Source organism: Vombatus ursinus, unplaced genomic scaffold (genome assembly GCF_900497805.2).
Source record: "Vombatus ursinus unplaced genomic scaffold, bare-nosed wombat genome assembly UNPS02014825.1, whole genome shotgun sequence".
NCBI lineage: Eukaryota > Metazoa > Chordata > Mammalia > Diprotodontia > Vombatidae > Vombatus > Vombatus ursinus.
This window is the reverse complement of record NW_020954603.1, coordinates 585,401-604,905: the sequence shown is the minus strand read 5'-3', so window position 1 is coordinate 604,905 and position 19,505 is coordinate 585,401. Positions and strand designations below refer to the sequence as shown.

The 19,505-nt window shown below is 52.4% G+C and overlaps 1 protein-coding gene across 11 annotated transcripts in view; it reads right to left on the bottom strand.

Annotated features, from left to right (window-relative positions):
• Positions 1–19,505, bottom strand: part of MAST2 (microtubule associated serine/threonine kinase 2) — a 139,720-nt gene that overhangs the window by 58,727 nt on the left and 61,488 nt on the right. The window contains exon 1 of one of the 11 annotated variants that reach the window (XM_027838200.1): positions 9,674–9,728. The exons of the other annotated variants lie outside the window; for them this stretch is intronic. Coding sequence (XP_027694001.1) covers positions 9,674–9,717 — 44 coding nt within the window. The 5' untranslated portion in view covers positions 9,718–9,728. Of the gene's footprint in view, positions 1–9,673; positions 9,729–19,505 lie in introns of those variants that run through there. 11 annotated transcript variants of the gene reach the window in all.

Here is a 19,505-nt window from a genome sequence, read left to right as displayed (position 1 = left end):
TAAAAGGCAACGAGTGGGCTAAAACACAGGGCAGAGACTGAGACTGGATGGACAGATCAGCAGAGAGAGGATATTAAGCCCCTGGGAGCTGACGAGGTCAAAGAGGTATAAAGAGAAAAAGGTCCAGATGGGGCATGATATGGATGTTAAATCAGCAAAGAGGCCCTCAAAACCCAGAGACGAAAGAGCATCCAGGAGAGGAACAGTGTCTCATGTTCCAGAGAGGTCAAGCGGATGAGGTCTGAAAAAAGCCCCCCAGGTGTGACCTGGTTTAGTGTTGAAGAACACGTCAGTCATCCAGCAGGGGCACCAGTTTGACCTCTCCTGCCATGATACAAGCCAGCCCTGGAAGAGCGGACCAGCCCTGCGTGTCCTGCTCCCTCCAGCTCTGTCCTCCTGGCTCCCAGTTTGAGCCCTGACCTCCGCCAATGCTTTCCTGTTCTCCTGTTTCACTGGCACTGAAACTGCACCAGGGGATCAGTCAGGAAAGGTCAGCTCCTTTCATCTGACCATTTATGAAGTAACCCGAGAGGGACAAGGGCGGCCAGGAGCCCCTACCCGCCAGGGGCAGGGTTTCACTGGAAAAAGGGCATTCGTCACTTGATGATGCGTGGCACACTCACACCCTCTCACGTGTCACCACATATCTTAGAAGAGCCTATGGCGGTGTCCACACACGCACACAGAGGAGACGGGCCCCTGTCCCCCAGAAAGACTCCAGGCCGAACTTCTCACCAACTCACCACACACGGGGCTTTAGGCATTTCCTCTGGTCTTGCCCAGTCCCCACAGGGATGCCCAAATGTGTCTCATTTAGTATCCCTGCTTCCTAAGAATCATACAAGAAACATGGGAGCAGAGACCCTGGGAGGCAAACTCTCTCAATCCATGGAGTCTGGACGGCTTTGACCTGACCACCAGACACTCTAGAGTCTTCCCCCATGACGCCCAGGGCAGCTGCCCCGCCAGACCCCAGAACAGGACTCAGGTGCTCAGAGAGGGGATGTGGGCTGGCTGGGCCCGGAGAGCAGCTCCATCCCAGGCACTGGACTGGGCACTCAGTCCTCGTTTACACCACCAGGCCACCGGCTCCAAATCTCCTTCGGTGAGGCCCGATCCTCCCATGGATCCCCAGCCTCTCCCTCCCTTCTCCACTGGCTCTACCCAAGAACAGAAGCTGGGCTCCTCTGGCCCCAGCTGCCTGCTCAGCCTCTCTGGCTGCACCCTTCCTCCCCGCTCCGGACCAAACTCCATGGGGCAGGGCTCCCTCAGCACCTAATCCAAGGCCATTCACAATCTTTCTCTTCCGTGCCCCTGGGCACTGACCCTCTCTGACAGGTCTCCTCCTCTGCTTCCTGCGTGACTCAGCTCTCCTGCTTCTCCCCGACCTCTGTCCTCACTCTGTTTTCTTTCACTGGATTCTCTCCTCTCCACACCTCAATGTGGTCATCCCCTGGCGGTGCCCTCAGTTCTCAGTTCAGCTTTTCTATGTGCTCACCCTTGTTCTTCTGGCCCTGGTCCTAACCCTGCTTCTCTGGCCTCACCTCCAGTGACTGCCAGCCCTCCTCCCTGTTCCTACCATGTCCAGCTACGAGACAAGCTCTCCACTTGCATGTCCCATAAGCGATTCAAGCCCACCATGAGCAACAACAGCAGAAAGGCCCAGGGGAAAGAGCACTGGCTCCAGTCACAAGACCTGAGTTCGAATCCTCTCTCCAATATTTACTATGTAACTTTGTGACATGGGGCAAATCAATAAGGTCCCCGGACCCTAGATTCCTCCTCTGTAGAGAGACTGAGGGGGTAGCACTCAGGGCTCTGAACTCCTAGAGCCAGGAGCCAGCCATCCTTTCTAGCTTTAGATGTCATGCTCCAACTCCTCCAGGAAGTCTTCGCTGACTACCCCCCCACCCCTGCCCCAGCTGTGTGGGCCTCCCTTATAAACATGACCTGTTTTTACCTTATGTACATTTATGTGTGTTATTCCCTCAACCAAAAGGAAGTTCCTTAAAGGCAGGGCTGGTCTCCCCTCTGTCTCTGTAGCCCTGAGGCCAGACCCCAAAGTCCCTGCCCTCCTTCTCCATGCCTTCCTCTGCTCAAGTCTCTGGGACAGGGTCCCATAATCCCCATCACCCACACACAACATCTCCTCCCTGCTCCTCCCACTCGACAGCTGCCAAGTCCCTGAGGTTCTGACTCAGTCCTCCCTCCAGCCCACTCCTCCTCTTCTCCTTTCTCTGCCCCCGCTGCCAGCCCCCTGCTCATGCCCTGCCCCAGCATCTCAGAGCATGCTAATGGACAGCATCCTCCAACTCCTCCTCAGGGTCAGACTAATCTTATTACTGCACAGCTTACATCAGGCTACTCTCCCACTCAAAAGCATTCGATGGCTCCCCTTTACCTACAGGATGAAGTTCAAAAACCTCAACCTAGTATCTGCTTAGGTACAAAGTAAAGAGTACTGGATCTGGACTTGGCTAAATTGTGTCTGAATTGTAGCCCTGTGCTAACTTATCTGTGCAAACTTGCATAATTCAGGGCAACTCCAGGCCTCAGTTTCCTCTTCTGTAAAGTGAGGGGGGAATGTGCCAATGCTGATGGCACATAAGGAGTAAGAAAGAAAACAGCCCTCTGGGTGCTCATCACGGGAAAAGGCAGCTAGTTTGCCAGTTAGGCAACATGTGGAAGAGTCCAAGATGGCACTGGAGGAGTCTCGTCATCATTGGTGTTTGCACCAAGTGGGCTGGGTGCTTGGGGATCTCATGGATGCTCAGGATTTACACAGGAGGCACAGGCCACAGGGAAGAGGAAGACCAGGTTCAAAGCCCACTTCTCTGTGACTGGACAAGTCATTTAGCCTCTAGGCCTCAGTTTTCTCATCTATGAAGTGGAAATGATGCTTACTTCGCAGGAAGACTGTGGGCTTCAAAAGGGGCCATGTGCGTAGAGAGCTTTGCACACCTTCAAGTGGTCTATAAATGTCCTTGATAATGACGATGGTCGCTGGTCACTCATGCCCCGGCGGAGGGAGAGAGCTGCCAGCATCACTCAGACGGCAGGTAGGCTAGCTTCTGGGCTCTCACTGGGAGCAGCGTCATAGCTGCAGCACAAATAAAGCTGATGAAACCCTGCGAGAGGTCCAGAGAATGCCACTGTAGCAGAGCGATCGACTGTGCTGAACACGTGCTACGTGCTTGGCAACCTCACCCAGCCCTGCCAGAGAAGTCCGTGTCCTTGTTGAGAGAGCCCTCGATGGCTCTGGATTACAGCAACCTCTCCACCAGAGCCGATTGCAGCCCATCTTCACCTTTTCATCCAAGGCCCAGGAGGTGCCCAGTGTGGGCCAGGCACGCACTGTGCTAAGTGCTTTGCCAGCGGAATCTCATTAGCGGCTCACGGCTGGGGAGGTGGGTTCAAGGCCATCTTCCATATGCATCTCTGCTGGCTGTCTGCAGCAGCTCCCTGACGCCCACCATCCCACTCCTCACTGCCAGGTGTGTCCACCACAGTTGGAGACCTTTGGACATGGCAGCATCCCTTCATCTGCAGCCACACAGCACCGCAGGACAGTGGTGTGACTTCAGATTGGTTTGAGAAGCAGCTTAGGATCATTAAACCCCGGCGCCATTTCCCCGACGCACTCTTAGATCGTCTCTTCCAGCTGCTCCTAGTTCATCCACAGTGTCTCCTCACTAACGGACCAGCCCCATGACTGGCTGTCCCCCCAACTGCCCACACGGTCTGGATGATAGGGGTTCTTCATCCCCTTGGTTTCTCCTCCGAGCACGGTGAGGGTAGACTCTGCGCCTCACTTTGGCGGCTCTGCCACGTCCGAGGGCCTGATAGGGTCGGCGGCGCAACGACATCCACAAGAGGAGCACGGGCCTGTGTTTATATTGAAAAGGTACGGAACAGACGACGATCACATAGACAGAGCGGACAGTTTTTCAGCCATTTGGCATTTTTACATGAACAATTTTCTTATTTGAAAGTGGATTTATACTCCTGTGAACTTATTAATGTAACACAGCATTAAAACTAAAACGGCTTTTCCCATCACAGTGCGTCCTATAATGAAGTTCATTCACTCACCGTCCCCAGGGATTCCCTCTCTCATTTGGAGGATGCAGAGCAAGGGTGCCTCTGGCAAGGGCTCCCTGTTCCATCCCTCAATGGGTTATCAATCATCAGTATCATCAGACAGAGTTCTCTCTCTGCCATGCCTCTCAAGGCTTCTTTTGTGATCTTGGCACATGCATCCAGTCCACAAGCGTTTACTAAGCATCCACGATGAGTGTGGCACGGCGCTAGGCACTGGAGAAACAAAGCCAAAAAAAGGAACAGCCCCTTCCCTCAAGGAGCTTACGTTCTACCGGGGGGGGAGGGGCAGAGCACTCACAAGTCGAAGCAGACACAAAGTGGGGGTGGGGAATCGGGGAAGGCCTCCTGTAGGAAGTGGCAGGAGGTGGTGTGGGAACCAGGTACTCAGGGAAGACAGATTCCCAGAGCCAGAAGAGCAAGATCATGCCAGAAATGGGAAGACCAGTGGTGCTAGCTCATGGAGACAGGAAAATGGCGGTTGCCCATGGGGACTCCTGACGGGGCTAGCACAGAATCGAGAGCATGGGAAGGAGGGATGCTCAAAGGGAACTCGCAAGGGAGACGGTAAGGAGGCAGATGAAAGAGAGGCAACGCGGTCAGGCCTCAGCTTAGGAAAAGCCTGTGGCAGCTTTGGAGGATGAGTTCTGGGTTGGACGTTTGGAGTCCGAGACGTCTCTAGGGCATCCGATCTGAAACGCTGCGACTGAGTGACCATGTGGGACTAAAAAGTAAGGAGGAAGACTGGGGGCTGGACACAGAGATGATCATTAAATTCATGGGGGCCGATGAGGTCATCAAGAGAGGAGAGAGAGGCGAAAGGCCAAGGACAGAAGCTTGGAGATGCGCCCACGGTCAGCAGGCACAAGACGGAAAAGATAGTGAGGAGTGGCCAGAAAGAGAGGAGGACGATCAAAGAAAGAGCAGGGGCTTGAAAACCCAGAGGAAGAGACCGTGTCCAAGGGGGGAAGGCGGTCATTATCAGTGCATGCCACAGAGAGGGCGGGAAGGACAAGGACAGACAACAGGTCGGGACATTTGGCAGTTATGAAATGATGTTCACTCGTCTGTGTGATGAGGCTGGAAGCTGGAGTGCATCAGGGTCAGAAGAGGAGAGAAGGTGCAGACCCAATGAGCACCCACAGTTTTTTCTAGAAGTGTGGCTGAGGAAGGCAGGAGTGATGCAGGATGACAGCTTGGCCTAGCTAAAGCTTGTAAGCATGAGAGAAACATAGGTGCGTTCGAAGGCAGCAGGGAAGGAGCCAGGAGAGGGGGAGAGGGACTGACAGTGGGGGAAATCTGCTGGAAAAGATGGGCCTTGGTAAGGAAAAGAGCCACCTCTTTCTCAGAGACTCCAGTAAAGGAAGAGAGAAGGGAGGATGGTGTCAAGAGTTTTTCAAGATGTGGGGGAGCTCCTGGCAAATGACCTTTATTTCCTCAGAAAGTATGAGGAAGAGGTTCTTAGCTGAGAGAGTGGGAGGAGGCTAGGCAGCGGAAGGCTGAATGGAAGAAGAAAACGTCTGGAATAAACATTGTGGGCAATGTGACAGAATCCCTTAGGGAGGAAGAGAAGGCCGCTCTTGCTGCAGCGAGGGCCCAGTTGAGATGGGAGAGCACCTGAATCCAGTGGCACCATGTAAGTAGGTGCAGAGAAGGCAGAGGCTGGGGATAATCCAGGCCTGGGGTTTGGCCAAGGGGACAAGGAATGGGAGGGCAGAGGCAGTGTAATACTGAACTGGTTAATGATCAGGGAGGAAAGTAAAGCTGGGTCTGGGTGATGGCCTGGGAGGAGGGAGGACAGAGAGGCTGAATTAAGGACAGGGTGAGGAGGCAGGAAGCACAAAGAGAGATGGAATGGCAGGAAGTCCTGCTCAGACAAAGGAATGTCAAACTTCTTTTTTCACTGAAGTAGAACATTTGTGAGGGATGCTGAGATCCAAGTGTGCGTCTGCCACTGAATGTGGCAAAGAGAGAGAATGATTTTCCTAAACTTAGAATGGGATCAGCTTAACATGAGGATGCCATCGGGAGGAAAGGAAATCCCATGTGATGAGTCAGGAGGCCCTGAGGGGTCTCGGGGCATGTCAGGCTCCACTCTGAGTGCTGACCTCACGGATGAATCACCAACAACCCACTCCCACCCCAGAAGCTGGTTTGCAGTCAGTGCATGCCACTGCCAAAACACACAGAAATGGAGAAAGCCTAAACTGTGGGGGTGGAAGGGGACAAGAACAGCAGCAGGAATCATGCATCTGAGTGGCCCTCACTCAGCAATCACAGCAGCCAAAGTCAACAGGAGGCCCAGCCTGAGGCTGGTGATCTAACACAGTACCGGCCTCCTCTCTCCCACTGAGAACCATGCTGGACCTGTCACACGAGTGCTCGCCAGCCTGGGGGGGTCCAGGAAACCTCACCTCTTCCCCGGACCACGGGACTCCTCCTCCACGCACTCAACAATGGGCATCGGTGCATTGCTATAGACACAGAATCAAAGAGCTGCAAGAGACCTCAGCAGCGACCAAGAATGCCATCCACAATACCTCCAACAGGTGGTCAGAGAGTACCCAGACTTCCAGGGACAGAGGACCTGCCCCTTCCCTTTCCTTTGGGACAGCTTTTCTAAAGCCTGGACCCACTTCTCGGCGACATCCCTCAAAGCCCCTGGTGAGCGATGACAACAGAAGTAGATGCAGTAGCAGCAACAGACGTGAGCACGAAGCTCTGAAGTCTACAATGTGCTTCACTCCCACCATCTTCTGTGAGTGCTAGAAAGACCCACCGAGGTCAGAGCTACTATTAGCCCTATTTCGTAAATAAGGAAACTGAGTATCAGGGTGAATAAAGAATTAGAGGCAAAGATCAAACCCAGGTCTCACTGATCCTGAGTCTTACCCTCTCCTCTGTCCACTAGGCCACACTGACTCTGCCCTTTGGGCCAAGCAGAACAAACCTACTCCTTCCCCTCCATGGGACAGACAGTCCTTCAAATGCTTGAACCCAGCTGCCATAACCCCAGGAAGTCTTCCCTCCTCCAGTTGTAGGAACATCCTTAGTTCCTACAACTGATATCTGCACAGCACAGTCTCCAATCCTCTTCTGTTGGTCCATCACAAATTGGACACTCCAGTTTATCAGTGTCCTTGCTAAAACGTGGTGCCCAGAGCTGAGCACGAGCCTCCAGATGAGGTCTGATGAGGGCAGAGGACAAAGGAGCTCTCTCCAATCTGTTCCTGGAATCATGGATTCAGAGACAGAAGGAATCTTACCGGCCATGGAGCCCAATGCTCTTGTTCTACATATGAGGAAAACTGAGGCACAGGCGTGAGTGGCTTGCTCAGGATCACAAAGCTAATGACTGTGTAATGCAGGGTGGCTCCTGCCTCCCAGTCCAATGCCCATTATTCCATGCCGCCTCCTTGAAACACTATTTAATTGGACACTGAATCATTTAGATGACCTTGCAGGACTCAAAGGATCCCATATTTAAAGCTGGAAGGAATACAGGAGTCATTCAGTGCCACGCCCTCACTTTCCAGATCAGGAACCTGAAGCTCAACCAAGAGACGACTTGTCCAGGGTCACACAATGGAAGGCTTCTCCATGAAATCCCAGATTCCCTTAGCTGTGGGGGCTGCTAGACCACACTGTTGACTCATGTTGAACTTGCGGTCCGTTAAGACCGCCAGATCTCCTGCAGATGTATAGCTATCCACCCTCTCCACCTCGTGTTCAAGGCACTGACTCTTTCAGCCCCAAAGTAAGATTTAACATTTATTCCTATTAAATTTCACTGAATTAGACTCAGCCCAAACTTCCAGCCTTGGAAGCTGTCAAGGTGGTTCTGAGCAGGACAGGAGGACAGAAGAGCAGCCACTGACAAGACTGTGGTCCCAAGGAGGGGAGTCTCTCTCTCTCTCTGTGGCACGGCAGCTCTACCCGTACAGCCTGCAAGCATGACCCCACCCTTACGGTCAAGCATCACGGTCCCAGCAACAGGCCGCAGTGCCCACTAACGGAAATTTCTGACTGACGGAGTGAAAGGGAAACATCCTCTCCTGTGCACATCCTGTGTTTCCCCTCACTAGGTTTCCAGCCCAAATGCATCTAGAGGAGCCATTGGTCATGCTGCCGTCCCCCTCTCGGGCTCCTTCATGAGTCACCCTCTCTGTGCTCAAAGACTGCCCACGTGGGTGTGTGGTGGCACAGGGCGTGTGCTGGTCCTCATGACCTGCCACACCCAATAGAGGCCACAGTGCCCTCACACTTGCCAATCCACATCCAGAACCCTGTCTTTAGCTTTAGGTCCCCATGAGGAGCTGCTGACTGATGCTGGACCAGGGCTGGCATTCCAGTGTCACAGAAAGAAGGCTTCTGAGCATGTGAGATGGAGGGCACACAGGTGGCCAGCTTGAAAAGACCCCAAGGAACGCCTCCAGCACATGGGGCATCGCCTTTCCTAACCTCTCTTAATTCCAGTGCTTTTCTACTCAATTATTTCCTGTCTGTCCAGTAGATAGCTTGTCTGTACATAGCTTTGCTTGTTTTCTATCTCTCCCAAGAGATCGTGAGCGCCTCGACAGCAGAACTGTCTTTTGACTCTTTTTGTATCCCCAGCACTTAGCACAGTGCCTGGCACATAGTAGGTGCTTAATAAATGTTTGCTGACTGATTTTTGATGGAGGATTGATGCAAAGACATGGACAAAATTCCCTACGATGAGAAAGTAAGAATAATATAATAATTTAGCAGAGATTCAAGAACCCAGGCTGATTCAAAGTCCACAGGCCCCACAGGGCTGCTGTGCCAAGCACTCCAGTCATCGTGAAATCCTACAGAGCCACCCCTGCACCACGTAACACAGAGCATCCCTAAGCACATCCTAACAAGCTAATGGGGTTTCCCAAAAAGCTGATCGTCACAGACTTTCTCACAGCTGGAAAGGACTTTGGATCTTAGAGAATCTCAGAGTTGAAAGGCAAAGCCTAAACCTCTACAAGATCCCTGAGATACGTGAAGACCTCAAGCAACGGAGAACTGTACTAGGCAATAGGGATACAAAAATAAGAGAAAAGCCGCCTCTGTCCTCAAGGAGCTTATGTTCTACTGGGTGTTCTACCTGGCCATTCTTGGCAGCTGGGGCCCGACATCCCTTGAGGAAGCAGCTTCTTGGGTTCCAAGAGTGAATGCTGCAGTTCCACACGTAATGAGCCATCCTGCGATGACTAGAGACACCACAATGCCCTCCTCATCAGTGCCATCTGTTCCCTCTTCCTCCTTGAGTAGAGGTTCTGGGCACGCGAGACAATACCCTCGTGCCCCAGACACACAGCCCCTTCTAGGAGCACAAAGGACTCAGTCTCTAACCTAAGGCCTGAGGCAGCTGACAGGAGCCTAGAACAATGGCACTAAGGCAAAGGGGTTGCCAGGATGGAAGAAACATAAGAATCCAATGATCTCATGATGATTCTGGACACATTCCATGTTCCACAGGTCCAAGGGTAGGCCTTTCCTACAACAGGGGGATGACTTCATCTTTTTTTTCCACCAAAAAAGAAAAGAAAAATAATCCACATACCCTTCCAGGCGCCCGAAGGAGGGCTCAGCCATCAACAGAGACATCTTTATTTGGACCTGGGTCCTGAGAAAGAAATGAACCCTGAGACTGATAACACTGAACATAATTGCTTTCTGGTCACCTTCTCTACTCGATCAACTAGCATTTATTTATTAAGCACCTACTATGTGCCAGGCACTATACTGGGCACCAGAGATGCAAAGAAAGGCAAAAAACGAACAGTTCCCGCTCTCAATGAGCTCATGGTCTCACGGAGGAAGCAAGTCTGTACAAACAAAACCGATGGGTCTTCTCTCCCACTACGCTCTCGTTGTGCGACCTCATCGGCTACAGAAGGGTCATAGCATCTCTGAGCAGACAAGGCCCAGCTCTCCACGTCCAGACCTCACCTCTCTCCTGAGGTTCAGTGCAGGAGGTTTCAAACTGGACGTCCCCTAATCTAACAGACACTATCTAACAGACTATCCGTTATCCTTCCCCTGACCCCACCTTTGGAGTCCTCTTCAATCCTCTGTCCTCATCTCCCTTTCACATTGTTCCCATCTGTCCCCCACCCCCACCATGTCTACCTGAGAGCCCTAGAGGAGCTCCTTCACTGGGCTCCTGTCTCCAGTCTGTGCCCACTCCAGGAATATCTCAAAGTACAGGTCTGACCTGGTCACTCCCCTACTCAATAACCTTCCATGGCTCCCCCTTACCTCTAGGATCAGAACTCGTCCCTTACTCCCTACACGTTACATCCCCTCTCTCCATCACCACGCCTTTCTGCACAGGCTGTTTCTCCCTTCTCACCTTTGCCTCTCCTAACTCCCCATTTCCTTCAGAGTTTAGCCCATACACCATCCTCCAGGAGAGAAGCTTCTGGATTCTCCAGCTGCTTGTATTCATACTTCGCGTATGTACTTAAATGTAGACTATTATCTCTCCACCATCCTCCCCAAGCTTCCAGAGGGCACAACATTCTCCTGGCTATCTCTCTATTCCCGAGCACTAGGGCAGTGCCTGGCACACCAGAGGCACTTAAACGTCAGTTCCATGACTGATTCAATTATTGACTTGACTGGTTTTTTTAAGTGGTCAAGAAGGGTGGGGAACCTGTGGCTTCAAGGCCACATGTGGCCCTCTAGTCCTCAAGTGCGGCCCTTTGACTGACTCCAAACTTCACAGAACAAATCCCCTTAATAAAAGGATTTGTTCTGTAAAACTTGGACTCAGTCGGAAGGCCACACTCGAGGACTTGGAAGGCCACATGTGGCCTCGAGGCTGCAGGTTCCTTACCCCTCCCCCAGACCACGTTATTATTGGTGCTAGGAGAGATCCCAGTGAGGAAACTCCATTTAAGTCAAAACAGATCGATAATAACCTAAATTTAGTAAACTATAAGACAAAAAAACTTGTTGACAGTTTTTAGGTTAATTTTTCAAGATGAAATCCCAATCTAATCTTTTGCCCCACAACTTCTTATGAAATGGTAAGTGGATTCACTCTAAGTGGCTTTTTCCTGATACCCATTACCCCGCAATGCAGAGGTTTTCCAGTATTACTGACCACCTAGGCCGAAAGAGGAAATACATGAGAAATTTGGGAAACAGCTCATAAGCCTGGCACAGAGGAGCAAACCAGGAACAACCCAGGCATAGACACATAGAATCACTGAATGTTTGCCAGAGAAAATGCCTTGAGCCAAGAAACGGTGGCTCCTGTTGGTGGAAGAGCCAGGAGGCCATTGTCACTGGATAGAAGGGTAAGTGTCAGGGAGAAAGATGTAATGAGACTGGACAGGTAGGAGGGGGCTGGTGCGTGAAGGGCTCTGAATGCCAGACAGAGCATTTTGTTACCTGCTCCTGGGGGCACTAGGGGTCACTGAGCAGGGGGGATAGAAGGTGGACTGGAGCAGGGCAGGCCTTGTGGCGGGCAGATGCACCGGCCACCACTGCCACAGTTCAGGTGGGAGGTGAGGAGGCCAGCACCAGAAGCAGCCAGCAACAGTTAGCCCCACACCCAACTCCAAACAACAACCTGACAATATGGCAAGTGAGGAGCCAGCAAGCCTCCGCCCCAAGAGTCCAAGGCTGAAACTTCCTATTTTTCATCTTACTCAATTCAGCCCAATGTTCTTCCAGCCTGTCAAGATCCTTGGGAATCCTGCCTGTCCCCTGGCCTCCTCCCTAGCCTCTCCCTTCTGCAGTCCACCTTCCACTCAGTTTTGTCCATCTCTGGCAGGGGCTGACCTCCTGTTCCTGGGCTGGCTTTTGAGACACTCATGCTTCTCCCATTCCTGCATGCTCACTGTTCCATTTCCTGACTCCACGCCTTTGCCTAGGACTCATGGCTGGAGGGAGCTTCCTCTTCACCCCGGCCTCACAATTCTCAGGTTTCTTCAAGGCTTAGCTCAGGCGCCATCTGTTCATCTAAAGAAAGCCTTTGCTGCTTTGCCCAGATGTTAGCCTTCTCCCCCTTTCCCCACTCCCATCAAAATAATTGTGTATTTTTGTATGTTTCCAGGTTTGCATTACATGTCAGGTCCTTGAGGGCAGGGCTGTGTGTCATTTCTCTCTTGGTCTGCCCAGCACCCATCACACACAAAAGGGCACACCATGGGCACACAAGCAGTGCCTGCTGAATGAAGTGATCTCCTCGGTCCAACGCACACAACAGCAGCCCCTCCTGGCCAGGGCTGCCCGGAGGCCCAAAGGAGATACAACCTATGTCAAATACTTCATAAAATCTTCAAGTGCTACAGAAACGCGCGCCATGTTTATTTTCATTCTTAAGTGTTTGCTTGCATTTTCTCTGCCGAGGAAAATGATCTCTGGACTAGAAATGATTAAACAAAAATGTCTAATAAAGAGCTGACACACCCACAGTGAATAAGGGTCTATAGTAAGGGAGTGCTTGGACTTAACAAGGTCAAGTCCTCTGGCACCCAGAGCACTGACAGCAGAACTGGCAGGGACACTGCTGCGCTGCCACTGCCAACCCAGCGAAGGCCATGGAAAACAGGAGACGTTCGTACCAAAGGCCTGGATGAGGGTCAATGGCTGATTTTTTTAAAAAGGAAAAAGCAGAGTCTTCCAACTCTAGGCCAATGAGTTCGGATTTGATTCCCAGAAAATTTATGGAATATATTTTGAATGGGGCCAGTCAGTGAAATGTAGAAAGGGAGGTCATGATTCCAAAGAGGCGGCAACCATGCCAGATCAACCTCATCAAGGATCAGGGGATTTTAACAAAGTCCCTCTTCCTCCTCCTCCTTTTCCTCCAGGCATTGTGGGCCTGCTTGTCGTCTATCCCATGTTCAGAGGATGCAGAGAAGATGGCAGGGCTAACAGATGCCTGACAGGGTCACAATCCAAGAGGAGCTGCACAGGTCAAAACCCTGGACCAAAATAAGTACAACCTCAAATCTGACACTGAGGTCCCAAAAATCAACTTCCTAGATCGGAGTTGGGGAGGCATGGCTAGACAGAAGCTTGTCCAAGGACGATCTGAAGTTATGAGTGGACCTCCAGCTCGTGGCAGCAGGGTGATGGCAGTCCAGAAAACTCATGGAGACTTAGGCTACTTGAGGAGGGAGAGCGCATCCAGGAACAAGAGAGGATGTCCTGCTGCCGTCCTCTGCCCCAGGGAGGCCACACCTAGAGCCTTGTGTCCAGCCATGGGCTCTAGGAAGAACAGTGATAAACAGGGTTGCATCCAGAGGAGAGCAAGCAGGCTGGGGAAGGGCCCTGAGCCCACTGCAGAGAAGAATCAGCTGAAAGAACCAGGCTCGTTTAGCCTGGAGAGGAGATGATTGGGAGGCTCTTCGAGGAGCCAGGAGCCAGGAGAAGCAGAGACAGATTGAGGCTGGAAGTCAGGAACAAGTGGTCTTCCAATGGCCTCGGCCGCCCCGGAGGACATAGTCTCCCGCTCCTTGGGAGCCTCAAGGCCAAGGCAAGGTTGCTGGACCCCCCGATGGGAGCCCTGCTTCAGGCCCTAGCTGGACTGGATGGCCTTTGAGTGCCCTTCCAAGTAGGAGGCGGAGCTAGGCCCCACTTCGTTCCCACTTTGATACCCCCACGCGACTCCCTTCTCATCCTGGCCGAAGCTCTGCCCTGAAGCTCCGCTCTCCTGACTGGAGGCTGGTCACCTGCTCAGATCACTCTTTCAGGAGAGGCCTCAGCCACATTCCCAGCTCCAGAAGCCTTGCCCCCTCCCCACCTCCACCTCTCCTTACGTCGGGCCTTCGTCACTCAGAAGGCTTCTCAAGGGTAGGGCCTGTGGCCAGCACAAGCACACACAGCAGCCGGTCCACAGTAAAGACTCAGTCAGTTCTCTCTGAGATCCTCCAGTGGGTTACCAGTATCCCCCATGCACACGTATCACGATGGGCACACATGAGCAGAAGAGGAGAGAGGCTGTTCAGCTGCTGGGCTGCTAACAACAGCATTATTCATCTAGGGTCTGTGAAACACTTCAGAACATGAACTTGTTGGAACCTCACAATCACCCTATCTGGTAGCACCATTTTTCAGATGAGGAAACCAAGGCTCAGTCATACAGTGACTGGTCCATGATCACAGAGATGCTAAATGTTAGAGGTAAGAGATTCCACTCCAGCCTCCAGACTCCCAAGCCCGTGCCCGAAGGAATAATGACGGCTAAGAGGTGGGCTACCCAAGGACTCTCCTGGTGTCTAGGAATTACCCTGAAGCCCAGAGGAAGGAGGCCCGGGTCCTGAGCAGGGCCTCTGCGGAGGATCTGTGGGAGGACACAGGAGACTCCACTGCTGACCGGGTGGGCAGGGGCTGGGGCAGGAGTCACTCCCTCAAAGCTATGGAAGCAGCCAAGCAGCCCTGAAAACGGGTCCTTCCAGGAGCTTGATTTCCTACACTTTGCTACCAGAGAGTGATAAAAAAAAAAAAGATTTTTTTTTTTTAAAATACCAGAATGAAGAGAGAACACATGGAGCGGTGATACTGGGGACCATCCATTGCAATGTAACCCCCTTGTTTCCCAGATGTAGAAACCCAGAGTGGCAAAGACTTGCCTAAGGTCACCCATGGGCTCCAGGGCCAGAGGTCAATCAGTAAACATCCCACTGTGGGCCTGAGAGCAAGGAGGCACCTCGGAGAACACGGAGTCCACCCCCTCCTCTGGCAGAGAAGCCCGGTCCCACCTGACACTCACTAGCTGGGCTTGGAGGTTCCTTCCAAAAGATGCTACAAGCCCATGGAAGGTGACACACCCAGCTCTTGCCTCCCTCACTGCTGGGCCCACCAGAAATAGGCACCTTCTCGCCTCACCCCTGCTCTCCCCCAACAACTCTCCATTCCAGAGATCTTTCCTACTGGTTTTCTCACCTGCCACTCCCAGGCCATGGAGTTCCTTCAGGTTGTGTTTTCTCGGGCCCCTGCCCATACAGGCCTGAGGGCACTAGGGATCATACCCCAGGACCAAATTCCTTGGAGTGCCTGCCTCAGCCTGGTTAGATTTCCCTGGTTAGAGCTGGCCCAGGAAGGCCAGGGCAAACAGGTCTGTGGACGCTGTCTCTTCCCTCTTCACGTACAGACTGCACAGATACAGTCTTCCTTTCCACAGCCTCTTATTCCATTGATTTCATTCATTATTAGCCTTCCTCATCCTCCCCGCGATGATTTCACATGCACAGACGCTCTGGAGAGCTCACCATGTACCCAGTCACGCCAAGGCCTTGGAAAGCACGGGCCACCCAGTTAGCCTTTCTTTGTCTGAGAATCGTTTTTGCGGCTGGCTAAGATGTGCTGATTTTTCATGTTGGTATCCCGCTCCAGAAGGGACCCTCTAAGGATACAGCACCAAGCAGCCTTCTGCTTCCTCCCAACATTCCAAGCTTCCTCAGCACTGGGCAGTGACAACAAAAGGCGGCCTGGCGTCAGAACACCTGGCTTTTAATCCTGACTGGACCCCTGGGCTGTTCGCTTCTGCTTCCCGCCTCTCTCTGTCCTCCAGGACCCCGGGGGGGGCTGGCTGCCTCACTCCTCCTCCATGAGCCTCTGATTATCTCCCCACACCTGGAATGCACACCCTCCTCACCTCGCCCTAGCTTCCTGCCCTCCTCTGAGATTCTGCTCAAATCCCGCTTTCTGCAAGGAGCCTTTCCTTATCTTCTTCTCCTACCTACCCCCATGTTTGCACAGACCTAATTATTCAGCAACGGCACCTCAGCTTCTTCCTGTGGTCCCTGAGGTCCTCCCTGCCAGCTCTAAAGTGGTGTTCTAGGACCAAACCCCTGCTCAGAGGAGCCCCTGGGCAGCAGCCCTGACAGGTCATCCCTCCAGGGCCTTGTGCTGGGATAGGCCCTGACTGGCAGTGACCAGGACCAAGGCAAGGAGGAGGCAGCACCCTCGTGGGCCATGCTGAAGGCCCATTCCTAAAAGCAGAGATGCCAACTGGCCAAGAGACCCCAACAAGACCTGGGGCTAGGGAGATGAACCATGGAGTGAACCAGCTCCAGAAGGGAGGGGCCAAGAGAAGAGAACATGGCAGAGGATGGATTTGGGCAAGAAAACAGAAGAGAATCTAACCGGAAAGAATCTTGACCTGGGGCATGCCAGGATCAAGGTCTGACACAGGAGAGGGCCTCTCACTCACAGGGCCTTGCCCCAGTTCACCCAGGGAGGGAGGGTCAGAAGCAGGATGTGGCCCCAGGTCCTGGGACTCCAGTGTCAGCACCTACTCCGGCCTCAGGTGGCATCTCACCTCTGTACCCCAAGGAAAGGAAACAACTGTTTGGGCTCTCATAACTGACAATGACCTAGCACGTCACCCACCACCTCAGCTGGGCCAAACAACAACTACCCAAAGAAACTATGAAAATCTCCTTTTCTTATAGATGAGGAAACTAAGGCTCAGAGAATTTCTTTAAGTTACACAGGCAGTGTTCCTGAGTCCTCATCTAGGCATTGCCTGTCAAGGATTCTAGGTCTACGATCTGTACGTTCCAGACAAAATCCAGACCAACAGAACATCATAAAGGTGCTGACAACATTGGGGTGACGACCTTGATAAGATGTGGGCCTGTTAAGGTGGCACGGAGAGGAGAATGGTCTGTTTCCCACCCTACAAAAACCCTATAAAAAGGAGCCCTCTAATTCCTGCCCCCTCAGGCCCTGGGGTCCATGCTGCCCCGTGCTCCCAATTTGGAGCCCTGGGTACACGAGGGAGAATCTCAGCCTCTCCTGCTGCCCATCCTCCTCCTCACGAGATCTCCACCCCATTCCCTGGTCCCACACCACCATCTATCTGCCCCTTGGAGCTTTCTGCCTCCATATTCTCTATTTTTAGTGCAGATGTGGAGAACCTGCAGACTCGAGGCCACATGTGGCCTTCAAGGTCCTCAAGTGCAGCCCTTTGACTGAATCCAAACTTCACAGAACAAATCCCCTTAATAAAAGGATTTGTTCCATAAAACTTGGGACTCAGCCAAAATTATTTAAGTGTGATTGCCACCCTATTTCCCATTGCCAATCCCGGTCTCTCCTGGTGAATATCCAGAGAGCTGTTTGTGCCTGCCCCTATAATTTCGTACATAAATGATCAATTCACCACCCAATGGGTTGGAGGCCCCCAGCCTCGTGCAGCCACCAGCTCTGGGCTTTCTTCGAAGGTGACAGTTGCCTTGCTGAGGGCCACCTTAGAGGGTCACTCTGGGAGAACTCTTATGCAAGCCTCCAAACACAGCAGTGCATTCCCACCAGCTCTCCTTCTTCTGGATTCCTCCGGCTGCTCATCCGTACCCTCTGCCCTGAGATTGAAGGCGGAGCCACAAACTTCTCCAATTAAGAAAGGAGAAATCAAATGGACATCTCCTCATTTCCCACCCATCTGCCCTCATCTGGGCCTTTTTGGCTTCTCCCCACCCCCCATCGCCCCATGATTCAGCTTTATTTTCTAGGTGGTCTTCCCCCCCACATTTCCCCCCAGACTAAGTCCCTTGAGGGAAAAGGCTGTCATTTTTAAGCAGAGGACTCTCAGACTGCCCTGAGTCCCCATCTCCAACCACCTCCTGGGCACCTCAAACGGAATGTCTCACAGACATCTTGTATCAGCATGCCTGTCTTTCCCTGCCCCCACTCTGAAGCCCTCCGCTCCTGCTAACCTCCTTATTTCTGCCAAGGGCACCGCCATCTTTCCAGTGTCCTGGTTTCTATTGTAACCTCAGTACTATTCTGGACTCCTCACTCTTGTTCACCCCTTGGTGTTTGTCCTTTATTTTCGAGAAGGACCAGTGACATCACGGGATGATGTCTTGACCTGCTAATTAATCGGATTTAAGTGAGGCAGAGTTGCAAATCGGCCCCACTCTCTTCCAGAGTCATCAAAGTCCCGTGGCCAGACAAAAGTCAGTGCAGCTGCCAATGTGTGAGGTGCAGTGGACGACCTTGGTGTCTTCCATGTCTGACCAAGCTCTGAGCGCTCCGTGGTGCTTGCGTCAGCCACCTTCGTGGCCACTGGGCCGCCCACTGAACCGGGGAAAGTCTTCCCATGTTTGGAGCAGACACCCCCCAACTCACGCTGCTGGTTACTCTCAGCCTGCTTTAGCCTGAGATGGTTTTACCAGGGTGTGCCGCCCTGCGTGCTCCAGCTTCTTGGAGCTCACCCCTACCTAACCAATCAGCTGCCAAATGTTGCCGCTCACAGAGTCACCTCACCTCCTGCTTCTGGTCCATCCTCCACACTGCTGAAACAGGGATGTTCCTTACACATGATTCTGACCACGTTAACCACCCCCCCCCAACTTAATCCACGCCACTGGCTCTCTACGGATTCCAAGATCAAAGAGAAACTTTTCTGTTTAACTTTTAAAGCTGTCCACAGTCTGGTCCCAACCTAGCTTTCCAGCCACACTGGACATGACTCCCCTCCCCACACTCCCTAGCCTGGCCAAAGCGGCCTGGTCCTCCTTACCCACGCCACACCATTGGCGAGGGACGCACTTGCTCCTCACCTGCTCTCCCCTCCTGACCATCCACTCCCCTCCCTACTGTCACTAGCCTTTCTCCCACCCTGCCTTCTATTTAACTACTTTGTACATGTTTGTATTCATTCTCTTTATATTGGAGGCAATAAGGTGGTGCAGTGGGTACAATGGATAGAAAGTTGAGCCTGGAGGGAGGAAAACCTGGGATCCAATCCAGCCTTAATAGCTGTGTGAGCCTGTATGAGTTGGCCCCTCTCGACCTCAGCTTCCTCATCTGTAAAAAGAGGATATTACACCTACTTCCCAAGGCTACTGTGAGAATCAAATAAGACTATATTTATAAAGTGCTTTGCAAACCTTAAAGCCCTATAAGCAATGCTAGCTATTCTTATAACTTATTATAATAAATTATTACAACAAATGCTATTATTATAAGTTCACGATAATCAGCACTTCCATCGGTCTTCAGGAAGCCTATTCCCCACCAACGCAGCCCGTCCTTCTTTACACTGAGCCCAGATCAGTCTCTCTATCACTTCACAGCAACCGTGAGGAGCTGGAGGGGCTCCATAACCCCTGCCCCAACTTATAAAGGACAGGAATCCCCATGGAAACATCTCCAACTAAGGGTCACCCATCCTCTTCCTCGAGTGCTCCAGCACTAGGGAACCTCCCATCCCTGGGCAACGCCCTTATCTCACAGGCAGAGAACACAATAGGGAGAGAGCTCTCCCCTTCCCCATTCCCACCCCAAGTCTCCGAGCAGGGGCCAGATGCCTCCTTGCCAGGCACGGGTCCCCTCCCGGCTTGGCTTCTGGCCTGGTCCAGTACAGAACCTGTGGGAGCTGGGGGAAGCTGCCGAGCCCTCCTGAGCAGGGACACAAATCCTTA